At 33.8% G+C, this 14,557-nt stretch overlaps 1 protein-coding gene across 1 annotated transcript in view; it reads left to right on the top strand.

Moving 5' to 3' along the window:
• Positions 1-14,557, top strand: part of LOC101441123 (protocadherin-15) — a 1,917,137-nt gene that overhangs the window by 1,719,292 nt on the left and 183,288 nt on the right. The window contains exons 24-25 of the mRNA XM_058298874.2: positions 3,437-3,577; positions 5,590-5,702. Of these exons, the coding sequence (XP_058154857.1) occupies positions 3,437-3,577; positions 5,590-5,702 (254 nt within the window). The remainder of the gene's footprint in view (positions 1-3,436; positions 3,578-5,589; positions 5,703-14,557) is intronic.

Genomic DNA, 14,557 nt, shown 5'->3' with positions numbered 1-14,557 from the left:
TAAATAATTTTAAGTCATAAAATTTATCATGACATTTAAAAATTTTTTCTTGAAATTCTGGGTTTCAGAATGATATTTTTTCTCCCAAATTAAAGCTGTAGTAATTTTTATGAATTCTTAAGACCAGACATTTGACCCGATTCATGTTGTAAAAGTGCCAGTGATAATGTTAGACATGTTGACTGAAGCAGTTTCCTAATATCAATACCTTCAGGTAAAATTATTTTTCTTAAAGAAGTTGTGCGTTTACAAGCAGGAAGGAGAGAAAAATAGAAGGAAAGAAGGGAGGGAAGAAAGGATAGATGAAATAGAGGAAGGAGGGAGTGAAAGAGAAAAAGAAACTTTTTAATATAGTTGAAGGAAAGTCTAAAAACTTTTAGGTATTTAGTTGTCTTATCATATGATACAAAATAAAATGTGGTGCCCTGATAATAAGAGTAATAGAGGAAGTGATCTACATTAGAGTGTGCTTTCATTGAGACATTGGCAAGACTCCGTGATAATCTAGTTTTGGGGTGAGAAGGAGAAGGGATCAAGGGTCATTCTTAGGCTTTGAAAGAAAATATGATAAAAGGTGAAAACCATTTATCTAGAGTGAAAGAGATACAAGTTTAAAAAAAGAAATGGGAGTTTGGTTTTGAAATTACAGCTATGTATACTCATCTGGCATTAGAAGGATGAGAGCTTAATCAGAAATTTAAGTTTGGGAGTTATGAACAAATTGAAGGTATTTAAATGCATGAGACTGGATGAGGTCACAGCTTCCTAGAGAATAGGTAGAGAAGATAGAAGTACCTATGACAGAATCATGGAACACTCACAAATTTAGAAGCCATGAAGAGTAAGAGCAAGCAAAGTGTCTGAGTCAGGAAAAAGAAAGAAAGAAGAGTAAAATAAATAATGTGGCAAGGAAGCAATGTTCAACTGTGATGTGTAATGTATGTAAGGACTAGACTTGCAGATAATAATGAAGGAATTAGATGTGCCCTTAAAGTTATCTTATTTTTGCTGTAGCCCAAATGTTAAAATTCTCTGCCTCAAAAGTTCAGTCATGTGAAAGTGTGTCACAGTAGAAAAATGGATGAGAACTATTTTTAAAATAATATTTTGTTATTTATTTCTATATAATTTTACTTCACCTAGTTCCTAGGACTAAAAGTGACTATAATGACATTTATTTTAAAATATAGACATACAGTAATAAATCAGAGCCAGAAAAATATAAAATGTATGTCCTCAAATTACAGACAGAGAGAGAGAGAGAGAGAGAGAGAGAGAGAGAGAGAGAGAGAACAGGGAGACATTTGCTCTTAGGCAAAAAAGATTTTTAAAAACTAAATTTTTTTTTAAATTACACTTAAAATTTTTATTAATAATTTTACTTAATTTTAAAATATTTCCATGTGCCAAAAAAAAACAACCACAAAAACAACATAAAACAAAAAAAGTTCCCAGTTTAAGAGGCACTAAAAAGAGAACATTAAAATCAAGAAATCAAAAGACATTCTACTAAAGAATAAACAATACAAATTGGAAAAATGTTTGCAACCCATTAATTAACAACACATTATTTATGAGTCATTTCTAATAAATAAAGAAAAATGGACAAAAACGTGTCAATAGACACTTTACATGAGGGTTCTGAAAGCCCATCAGAAATATAAATTTTCAATATTCAGTCATATAGTCACTAAAATAAACTGGTTGTGCAGAAGTCTGGTGAGTCAGGAACAAATTCCACTTGAGGGCTGTTATAAATGCCAAGAATAATGTTCTCAGAATCATTCTTATACTAGGCACCCTGACTCCCGAAAGTTCCTCAATACCAATTAATGCCATCACACCAAAGCATCATTAAGTCCAACCAAATCAGCAGGCTTTGGGATGTATTATTTTATTTCTCCCACATTGGAATGATATCAAATAGAGGTGATCTACAAGGAATTTTTTCTTGAAGAAATTTTGTGCTATAGTGTAGTGTCTATGTGAGTTTGAAGTCACACTTTACCATGTACAAGCTGTGTGCCTGAGTTTGACCACCGGACCCCAATTAAGAGACTTACATCGTCTAAGTACTGAAAATATTACAATGTCCACTCTAGTGTTATCCTATGCAATTCAAAACAAAACTGAACTCAACCCTAATATAAAGAGTCTATACAACAAAACGTTGACTATTCTCACTATAGTCACTGACTCTTTTTAGAAATTATCAAATATTAATTTATTTCATTAAAAATGCATGATTTTGTTTGGTGTTTTAACTTATCTTGACCTATGTTTGGGACAATCCAGCATTATTTACCTCTTTCTAAGCTTCTGGTTCATTACCTATGTAATGGTTATAATGGGTACAAGAGTATAAATGTACCATTTTTATTATGGTTCTTGGCAGATAATATGTGATTGTCCCGACCCGCAGGACACTAGCGAGGGCTCAGAGACCTGCTAAGGAGTAATGGTGGGACAAGAGACACGAAGAATGACAGCAAGACAGTGTTCTGATCAAGCTGCGAAATTTTATTGAGGGAACAAAGCATATATACTCTTGGGAAGGGGAGGAGTGGGTGAGGAGGTGGAGGCTAGGGATTGGCTGTCGCTGTTGCTGGGGTAAGTGGCAGGGTTCAGGGATTGGTGGCTGCTGTTGCTGGGGTGGAAGGCAGACTTCAGTTTCGTGCCTTGCGCCTGCGTACTGCTTTATCAGCCTAGGCAGTGGCGGGAAATGGAGAACAAAGGAGTGGGGAGGAAGAAGAATAAGGATGTGGGCTCCGCTCTGGCGGCCATGTTACTGGCATTGCTGAACTCAGTGTATACTTGTATTGACTGCTCCCAACAATAATAAGCATTTAACAAAAGAGATATGCTATCTTTATTATTTCCCTTGTACTATAAGCATTATTATTAGTGTTTTCCTAAAGGATTATGTGAGAATTTATTAAAGTGATTTAGGTAAAGCACATAGTACACGGTAGACAGTAAATAATTTTAGTTTCCTTCCATTCCATTCCCATTCCTCCACTTTGCCACAATTATCTATGCTTTATCATTCTCTGAGAATCACAGACAGAGAACAAGTGAATATTATAAACAATAATAACAACTTATGATAGCTTCAGAAGGAGACACTGGATATTTGGGGCAGACGGTGTAAGTCACATAATGTAAGAAGGAGAAGATGTCCAAAGCAACTTTTAATTTTTTTCTCTAACATAAATCATTTTCAAATAATCTGTAAAAACAAAATACAATCATTGATTCAGATTAAGTTTTCCTAAAGAAATAAAAATTCTGTTACAATTCATACTTAGAAGTAGGAAATCATGAAATGCAATTTTTACCTTCTAAAGATCTAATCATTGTACAAATCAGTTTAACATGATCACTCCCCTTTATTTGCCTTTTGTGTGTAAATTCATAATATATAATTTCATTGTAGGGATTACCAGCAAGTCGTGTGAGGTATAGAGTAGATGATGTCCAGTTTCCTTACCCTGCCAGTATTTTTGATGTAGAAGAAGATTCTGGAAGAGTAATAACTAGAGTCAATCTTAATGAAGAACCTACTACAATTTTTAAGGTTAGTGTGTCATTATCTCAGTGTTGTATATTTGTTGTTTGACTTGATTGAAAGTTTGGTTGAACAGATGATTGTATTTCTTTTCTTTCCTTTTATCTTCTTTTAAAATTTTTTTTTAAGATTACAAGACAATGTATGTTTACTCTGTACAAGTTTAGAAAATACAGTTAAGTAAAAAGAAAAAAAAAATCACTTGATATCTCACCCCTTGGAGATAACCAGAGTTTACCATTTAATTTCCATCCATATGATTATGTCTCACAAAAATAATGCATAAGAACATAACTTTAAAAGTAGCATAAGCATACTATCCATAGTGCTTTTTAAAGATAATACTATATTGTCCATGACAATAAATACCATTGATGTTATTACTTTCCTAGCTACACGATGTCCTACTATATGAATATATCGTGTGTTGTTTTTTTAATCTAAAAACCTGTTGCATATTTAGGCTGCTTCTGATTTTTTTTGTTATAATAAACTCTGCTGTCACAAACCTCCTTCTATGAATATCATTGTTCACTTGCCCAAATTTGTCTTTATGATAAATACCTAGAAGCAAACTCACTGGAACAAGTTTATTTGCTTTTGATATATTATCCTTCAAGAAAATTTGAAATAATGCTACCACCCTAGTCTGCATGCTCAGCCTTTCAGAAGAGTACCCATTTTCCTAATACCATCCAACTTTGGATATTTTTTATATTTTTAATCTTTGCATATCTGCTAGAGAAAATAAACATTCATTTGGGTTTTTGTTATGTTTTACTTTTCTTCAATTACAGTAGAATTGGATGTACTACCTCTTCACATTTTTAAATATTTCAAAAATATAACCAATAAAATAATGCCTGTTTCTACATGTCAGGAAGGTATTGAAAAATATTATGAGTTATCATAAATAATCCATTTTATTAAATGTTTTGAGTGTTCTAATTTTATATAGATTTTAAAAATAATTTTTGTCATTTGTAAATAAAACCTTTGGTCATACACAGAGGAAATACTTTACCAGTCAACCTTGTGAATACCAATAAGTCCTCTGTCTCACATTGTTTTATTACTGTTTTGAATACTTGTTCAGTTAATAAACTAGTATCCATCCGAAGGTAAGTTGTCACCTTCAGGAAGATCTCCGGTTCTGAACTTCTTTGATCCAGATTGAGTTAGTTCAGATTAGTTACCTGTAACTTCCAAAATAATATATATTCCAGAAAAAAAGCAGAAAGTTTTGAAAATATTTGACAGTTCTTAAAAGTAAACATTAGAATTCTTTTTGGTATAATAAAGTTTATCAAAGAAAATGAGCAATTATAAAAACTATTGAAGTATAATAATGTGTAAGTATCTAATCTTAATGATTTAGACTTAAGTATTTCTTTATTGCATCATTTAAACAATTTGTTATACCATATGAGCATGGTTTCATGCATTTTAATTGATTTTATGAGATTACATTTCAAATTATGTTAAAACTATAAAGGAATTCATGGCTTATTCTCCAGAGCAAAGTATTTTTGCCCTATAATCTTCCAGATGATTAATTCATTGAAAAAAGATTAGTCTCTTTTCACAAGCAAAACAAATAGCTTTTTGCTATTGATGTGACTGAATTTAACACTTTGTAAATAAGTGTGTTGATGCTATAAAGGCAGATGTTTTTATTGTAGAACCAGTGGGTTGAGGAAAGAGGAAGATTTATAAGTGGAAAATATAGTATCATATATTAGTTTTACTGTTATTTTTGTATCATAGCTTTTATAATATAATGTCTTAGAGTTCCTACCTGGCAAATGTAAATAATAACATCTAATTGGTGGGATTATTGTGAAGATCAAATGAGAGAACATAGGTAGCATATCCTCAGACCATGCCTGCTACCTGGTAAAGTGATCACTGTTCCCCTCTGGCCCTCTGCAATCCAATGATTAAAAACATACCTGTAACAATATTGCTTTTATTTTCTTATTGTTACTAATCTTTCACATGAATTATTTTTACTTTTTAAGTTGGTGGTTGTTGCTTTTGATGATGGTGAGCCTGTGATGTCCAGCAGTGCCACAGTGAAAATTCTTGTCTTACATCCTGGAGAAATCCCACGCTTCACACAAGAGGAATACAGGTATTGGTTCCTATCCATTTTTGAAATTTATAAAGGTTTCATTGGCCTCTCAAAATTGATATGATATGAATGTAACAATGAAATGGGCTTCCAATTCTAGTTCAAGCGGTTCTAAATCAGCATCACATTAAGTTTAAAAGTTTGTATGCTTAATGTGTTAATTTAGTATAAAAACATGTTTTAGTGATGCTTTGATAAATAATGGTTCTTTTAACAATAATTAAAGCAAGCTAGGAAATATCCTTTTTTCACTTCTGGAATAAATACCAACTGGTTAATGAATTCAATATTGAGAAGTAGATATTTAGTTTCCTGTTATTACCAGGTAAATATATCATCAAAGTTTTGACATTTTTACAGATAATTATAAATGATATTTCCCATCTAGTCTGTTATGCTATTCATCAGTAATGAAGACTCTATTGACAAAATAAAGAAATTCCAATTACTGTATTTCACGATTGCTTCATGATTATATTTGACTAATGACAAAGTTCCTAATGTTCTCTTGCAAAAATAATAGAATTTTCTTTCATGATTATTTTGGTCTCCATTAAGTTAAAACATTAAAGTACTTTTATTAAATGTTAACCCTCATAGGATATAGGGTATTTCAGCAAACACTTGCAGAAGGCTCACTCTATCCTATGTATTTGCTGTATTCTTAGACTAGATATAGTACTAAAGGACTGACATCCAATGCCTTCCAGAGGCTCACAGCCCAGAGATGGAAACAAAGATATATATGAAAAATTATAATAAACCGTGAAAATAAAATAATAGAGGTACATAGTATTCAGGAAGCATGATAGAGAAACATTTAACACTGAATATGAACATCAAAGGTTTCAGTTGTACATGGAAGAAAAATAGATTTTAGACAGTCCACAAAGATGTAAAAGGATGTTAAACGCTAAAGAAACAACATATACAAAAGTATAAGTTAGGAATGTAAGAGACTATGTTGAGTTGCAGAAATTTTAGTAGTTTAGCCTGTCCAGAGACAAATTGGAAATTGGATAATGAGACTAATGTGGCTCTGAAAAATGAGTATTTCATACAATGGAGGTCTTTATTGTGTTCTGGAATTTGTATTTTATTGCTCTCATAATTTCTAAAATTATTTCAGAATTTTAATCTTAAGGTAGGACTTGGGTAGTGAGGGAAAAGGGAAAAGGATGCTGATATTGTGATAGCTTCATTTTAGAAAACTTACCTTGGTTTTTGAACTTAAAACTGTCAAGCATGGAGGCAGAGAGAAATAATGAGGACCTGAATGAAGACAGTTCACATAGCAGGACAAGGAAAAAAGATCAAAGATATAAATAAGTACATCAAATCACTTCTTATGAAAAATTGGGTGCTATCCACATGAAATCATATACATGTTTGTGATTTGGAGCAACTAAGAAGCATTAATGGATAGCAGGTATTGTGAGAATGTAGATTCATATATTTTGGATATTTGCATTGATGTGCCTAAAATATATACAGTAAAAGTTAAAAAATATGTATATTAGTTAATAGAATTTGTAAAACTGGGACTCTCAGGAGAGAGATCTTGGCTGGAAGTAAAGATCTTAAAGTCATCAATGTGTAGCTGTATGTTAAGGTCATATAAAAAACTTGAATCACTAAAGTGAACACCTTCAACTAGTAACAAATGCCTTTAATTATCAACACCATCTTCATCACTATCATGATTAAATCATTTGAAAGGTTCTGTATCTGAGCATTTATGCCACTTCAAATCAAGTAGTAGTTTTCTGTTTTCATAACAAGTTGTGTTTATAATACTCTAGTATGACATTAAATTATGTAAAATAATTAACAGATAATCTTGCATAACACATACATAAACCATAAGGGTGAAACTAGATGTAAAACTATTAGAAAATTGATCAGTCTCCATTTTACAAGGATCATTCTCAGTCTCTTGTCCATTATTGCCAATTAGCTAATATTTTTCTCTGTATGGTTGAGCTTAGCTGTGAGCTCAAGTTCTTTTCTATGGAACATACTATCTTCTGTTTGGAGACTTTCCTGAAGGGCTAATTTTGATCCTTTCAAGAACTAAGATGAATGTATACTTACTAGTTATGTTTTTCACTTACTTATTTAATTCAGATGCTTACAAAAATTATAGTTTTTGAGGTAGGTGCAGAAAACCATCACAGTTTTATACCAACAAAATTCCCACCTTTTTTTTTCCAAAATTCTAATCATTCTTGGAAGCCCCAAGAGAAGAAAAATGTGTTCAGGTGCATAACTCTTCCCCTTTCAAATATTCACAATGAATGGTGCCATGTTGCTTTGGGCTTTCTTTTGGTGCTCATTTTCTTACTAGCATAGTTATGTATCCAAATTTTTCTAACTATCACATGACATGTTAACTCTTTTTGATGTGGGCTATGGGTGGGAGGCTCTTTGTCTCTTCAGAGATAACCTTAACCTAAACTGTCTGTCCTAACTTGTGGGTGTGGAATGGTAAGAGGCTGCAGTCCTGACCTTGGTAATCATGGCAATGACTCCAGTCCCAAGAAACAGTTTAACAATGCAGAGTCTATAAATTTTAAATATTCAGGGAAAATGCAAAACAAATGTACTAAAAGCTTATCTAGAATTTTGAAGTCCATGCTAAAAGTTTACCTAGGATGTGGAAGATATATGCTAATTCTATTGAGAACTGAAACAAAAGGACAATTTGGTCTTTCATCTCTGAATAAAAGGGACTTAAAAATCTTGTTTGGGGCTCGGGATTGAAACAGAAAGCTCCCGAGTCTGGCTGGCCATCAATAAACCATTTTTCCTTCTCAAAATCATTCCTGAGTCCTGGCCTCTCTATACACAAATAATTGAATCCAAGTGTAAATTCTACAACATTTTTTGGGGCTCTCCCAGGATTGCAAACAAAAGCCAGAGACAGTAGCATTTTGCTGCCCCTTCCAAATCCCTGATGAAGCCAGGAGGACTCAGGTGAACCCCAAATCTGGGTGCCCCTGTATTAAATTTAATCCAGAAAAGATGTGGGGTCCACCAGAATCTTCCCGACAAAAATCGAGGGCAATGGAAGGTCTGAAGAGAAAGATTCTGGGAATGAAAAAGAACTCTTAACATGGAAGAAGGTAGGACTCCCAGGGTGAGCATAGTCTGGAGAACCCTAGCTTTAATTGCTAGGAAGGGGAGGCTGAACACCTCCCAAGAGAACCCTAGTAGTCCCAAAAATTTGGGGGGAAACCATTCTCTCCAGGTCTGGATAAAGGAGGAAAACCAGGAAAAAGCCTGGTGTTTTGGGTTTGTCTAGCTGCATGTTAGAATCTAGTACTGGTCTTATATCCACTGGAGGAGTGGAGGCTTGATTTTAATAGGAAGGGCTCTTTATAGGTTCAAGTCCTAATGTCCTGGAAATTGGTCTGGATTTTTAAGAAAACTTGGCTACAGGAAAATGGATCAGCTTTGCTAGTGAAGCTTGGTCTGAGTGAAAAGTTAAACAGTGAAAAAGGTCTAGCTGAAATCTTTTGTTATGGTGCTGAATTGCGAATGAATTGTCTTTATACCAGACATTAATGTTAAGTGTTCTCTCTAAGGTTTGTGATGGCTACAGGGGCAGCCATGCTGGAAATATATATAAATAGAACTTGTGGGTCAGATTAGTGACCTTTGTGCTTCTGTCTGTATCAGCTCAATGCTGTTGTTGGAGTTGTGTGGTTATGTAAAGTGGTGGAATTTAATTGAGCTGGAACCCTCCCTTGCCATTGGCAAGGGGGTGAATTGATTATGGGGCAAAACTGAGAAGTCTGGATGTTTGCACATGTTCTGTTGCCTTGTCTCTGGTCTGTCCCTTTGTTGGGGCTTGGAGGTCGTCTGTGTCCATGCCATGCAACTGGATTTGTTTGGGCTGACCCAGTCAGGGGGGCTGGGTCCTTGGGAGCGGTGCCAAATTTGAGTAGGTTCTGTCTGCCCATTTTGGCAAAAAGCTGGAAAGGGGGGAGTGGCTTGCTCCTTTCCAGTGAGTCCACACTTTCTATTCATAAGCCGCATTCCTATTTGATTTTTGTGCATCCGACTGCCTGGAAGGGGGAAGGTGAAGGGGATGAAAAGCATAATCAAAATAAATGCAGTAAAGTTCCCTCCCTAGGGTATCAAAAGGTGGAAATACACTGGGATTCTGCCCAGATTCTTTACTTCTCAGAACCTCCGTCTCTGTAAGATTGAAGAACTACTTTAAAATATTTTAGAACTGCAAAGTTGCCTGAAGAAAGGAGGCTATCGCTTGAAACAATAGACCTCTAATCACTTGATAGCCTTTTCAGTGATCTGACTGGGAACTTCAGGGTTGTGAGACTACCAAAGTAAAAGGAAAAAAAAAGAATGAAATGCCTCTTTGAAATCTATGTTTGACTTTTGTCAGTTGCTGGTGCCTAAAAATTCATGGTAAAAAGGTAAAAACATAGCTTAAAATGAATCTTTAAATGCCAATACTCTCTTGCTGGTGAATTAAATGCATAACTTGCAGATGAGAATTTGTTCCATTACTAAGAAAAGGCAGAACTTCAAAGAAGTGTTACTACTAAAATTCTTGTAGCTTAATTAATAAAGGTATCCAATTCACTTTAAGGTTAAAAAATTAATAAAAACTGTAAGAGTTAAGATAATTTATAAATGCATTTATATTATAAAACAATGGAAAGATAATAACTGAAATTATAACTGGGTGAATTTAGCCTGAAACTATTATTGTAAGTGTAAATTCTAAACTAACCTTACTTTCATTTATGGGTACTTCAAGCCTAGCCTCACCCCTTGCCTTTGGCTATGCTTATTTCATAATAGCTCCTGTCCTACTGGTATTGGTAACCCTGTTTTCTCTCATGAATCCAAGTGTAAACTAAATTGCTGCCTGGTAGAATTCTTAGCCCTTAGGGTTAAATGACCACTGGAGTTTTATTATCTCCAAGGACTAGGGGGAATAAAGGGAGTCTCCTGCTTTAACTGTTAGTGTTCCTAAGAGTGGCAATTCATGAGAGAAATCAGTCTGTCTCCCTGAGGCTTAAAGAATTAATCTTGTTGCTTATCCAAAATTCTGCTAAATTCAAGATAAAATATAAAGTTCTGAAACAAAAAAGAATTGTTAAAACATTGGGAACATTTTGGTTACAAGCCATTAGTTAAGAAACAAAATTCTTGTGCAAAACTGCACAGTCATAGTGCAAATTAAGAAAAGTTTCAAGAGTCTTTGAACTGTTTTGCAGTTGCACTTATTTTGTGAAAAAAATGGAAGTTTTAAGTAACTAAAGTTATGTTTTTGTGTCAAACTATTCATGTCTGCCTATTTGCTCAAATTGTTGAGGTTAAATATGCAGTTATATAATTAAAATATATTTTTGGACCCCAAATTAAGCTAAACAGTATATAAAATAATGCAAATTATAAGTAACATCAATGATTTGTGTTTCTGTGTCTAACTCTATTTGTGTCTGCCCATTTGCTCAGTGTATGTCTTCATACATCAGAATGATAATATCAAATTAACAAGTGAAAATTCCTAAAAGAGCTCTATTCAAATAGATAAAAATTAAATATGCAGTTATATATGTAAATAAATATTCTTGGAGCCCAAATTAGACCAAGCAAGATGAAAAAGTCATATAGAAATCTGATTATAGAAACTATTAGAAAAAGACCTCCTCTTTGCAAGAGTTTTGAGGGCAGGACTAGATGTAGCATATTAAACCTATCTACTAGGCTGGGGAATTAAGAAACAATTTGCCCTGTAACTTCCCAGTTTAAACCTTTTGTCAGCCATAAAATAAAAGTAATTAGTGGCTCTGTGAACAAATTTCAGTAGTAAAAAAAGGTCCACAAAATCTATGGAGAGATCTTTCCTGGATTATGACTAAACAAATTAGGTAACTGTGTAATGTGTTTTGAAACCTGGTAGTCAGTATGCTTTTAAAAATTATTCATTTTCATAACTTAAAGAAAAGATGTTTTAGCTTCCTTTTTTAAAAAAAGAGAACATTCCTTGCATAAACTATAATGGTTTCAATTTTATTTAGCTTGAGTGTAATCTCCCATAGTTTATAAATTACCCATTAACTAAATTAACATTATATGTACAAAATCTTTAGAGTGATAAAAATTGTAAGTTTACGTTGATAAAATTAAGCTAAAGAAGAAAGATTGTGGATGTGCTCTCTTAAATAAATAAGGTGAATTTCTTTGGTTAGTAATTGTAATTTAATAAGTTTATTGAAATGTAAGGTAACTGATCAGTGTAGTTATAGTCAATTATAAAGAGTTTGTGGAACATCTTCTGAGCTGAAAATGTTTAAATAATTCTAGTTCTAGAAATCATTGTTAACTAAAAACTTGGATTGATATTGGTTGCAAAAAATAACTTCGTGGTAATAAAACCTGTCTAAAGGCCACCGCAAAGTGCATATTTAAGTATATGGTAATAAAAAGTTATCTTGATTCTATTAGGAATCTTCTGTTTTCAAATTAACAATGAAATATAGTTTTTTTCCCTCTATTACTAAAGTAAAATACCTATTATTATCTTCATGGTAAAATTGTATAAGTAAATGGTCATCTGATATATGATGTGTTGCATTAAATAGTTTAAAATATATTTTAAAACAAGGAATACATTTTAACATTGTCAAACTCTTTTGTGCACTCAAACCAGGCCTTGAATACATTTCAGGTTGCCTCTCCATGTGAGTTATTGGCTAGGCTGGTCACTGACCCCTTAATTAGAAATATTTGCTATATCAGCCTCTGGTTCTGCTCCTGAAGTTGATGGAAACTATGCTGCAGTTTCAAGCTCCTGCAGCAGCCAATGATGACTCGGTACAGCCAAGTGTACAATGGATATCGCCTCCAGACTGGCACTGTTCCATAGTGCCAGAGAGCACTATGCATCAGGCTGGTAAAATACTGGAAACTCTCTCTAGAATCAACGATACTGCGACTTGCTCACTGTGAAGAACATGCTAAGTAGAGCCATGATACCAGGATACTGTAAGTAAAACTTAACCACAATTGGCATTATGGCCTACTCCCATGGAGAGATAATGTGTAAAGTATTACAAACCTGAAACTTAAAACTATTAATTGCAACTCTGAATCCTTTGCATTAAGTAATACATTAATTAATATTAAAGTGCTGTACTTTTATCCTGTACTAAATATATGCCTAGTAATTATAATGTTATCTTTTCTATTTTAGATCAAGTGCAAAAGTATATTAGACATGTTAAATTCCTAATAAATTCATTTTCTAAACAGTTAATAAACATGTCTATAGAATAAGGTGGCAGTCTCAGCCAGGCTCAGTCAACTTACTATATTCTACGGTACTCTACTGTGTAGCAAAAATGAGGCTTACTTGCTAATAATGAGTCACCTATTGAACAAGTCAAAATTATCAGAAAATGTACAATTAAAACCAAAATGTAAAAAAAAACACCTTTATTCTGTAGTTCTAATCACTTCCACAGCTAAAAACTAAGAAAATTTCCAACTTGGTGTACTAATCCTGAATGAAACCAATTGCCTAAAAGGTGCCAGTTCACAAGGAGCATCTGACAGAGCTCATGAGTGCCAATCATTAAACAGCTTGAAATGTGTCTTCAAACAAAGCTAAGTATCTATTGCAATTTCTCTCTAAAAATAAATAACTTAGAAATATATATATATATGTATACTGTTCCCACCAGCTTTTAAAAAAGAGTGCCATCTTTATAAGCACCTAACCTTGTCTACCTCTGTAATCCAATATCCGCTTTTAAAAATGGGTATTCCAAATTTTTAATTAAGTTTGTTTCTTTCAAAATGAACATCTTATTAACATATGAAAACTCCATCCAGCTTCATATAGAAGGCCAGATCCATCTTCCTCCAGTTAAAATAAAATAGAGTTTTACACCTTGTTAGGCAATAACTACAGCCCATGGCCAGCAGGCAGCAGTTACAGAAAAGAGAACATCTCCCTTCAGCACCCCTTTAAGATTAAAGGTGTAAACTCTTTAAGGGTAAAACAAAATTAATAGATGAATCTGGACCCTGGTTGAAAATCTATGTGGATGCCGGTGGCCCACTGATGACTGCAAGGGGGCACCTGCCCCAGAATTCTACTGTCTGGAGTGAAAACTTATAAACTTCTGGGAACAGGCTCCTGGATGCTACACTGAAAATTGATAAGTAAAGTAATTAATCAAAACAACAAACAGCCATCCACCTCATAGCTCCAACAAAAATTATGCCAAAGCTTAGCAAGTTAAACTTTGGCATAAGGGGGGAACTGATGTGGGCTATGGGTGGGAGGCTCTTTGTCTCTTCAGAGATAACCTCAACCTAAACTGTCTGTCCTAACTTGTGGGTGTGGAATGGTAAGAGGCTGCAGTCCTGACCTTGGTAATCATGGCAATGACTCCAGTCCCAGGAAACAGTTTAACAATGCAAAGTCTATAAATTTTAAATATTCAGGGAAAATGCAAAACAAATGTGCTAAAAGCTTATCTAGAATTTTGAAGTCCATGCTAAAAGCTTACCTAGAATGTGGAAGATATATACTAATTCAAGGCTATTGAGAACTGAAACAAAAGAACCATTTGGCCTTCCTCTCTGTATAAAAGGGACTCAAAAATCTTGTTCGGGGCTCAGGATTGAAACAGAAAGCTCCCAATCTGGCTGGCCATCAATAAACCATTTTTCCTTCTCAAAATCATTCCTGAGTCTTGGCCTCTGTGTATGCAAATAATTGAATCCAAGTATAAATTCTACAACATTTTAACTAGAATATTGTGGTTTTGAGGCAAAAGTTATACAGATCGTATAAGGACATTGTT

Source organism: Dasypus novemcinctus, chromosome 6 (genome assembly GCF_030445035.2).
Source record: "Dasypus novemcinctus isolate mDasNov1 chromosome 6, mDasNov1.1.hap2, whole genome shotgun sequence".
In the NCBI taxonomy this organism is placed as follows: domain Eukaryota; kingdom Metazoa; phylum Chordata; class Mammalia; order Cingulata; family Dasypodidae; genus Dasypus; species Dasypus novemcinctus.
This window is presented reverse-complemented; position numbering and strand designations above follow the sequence as displayed.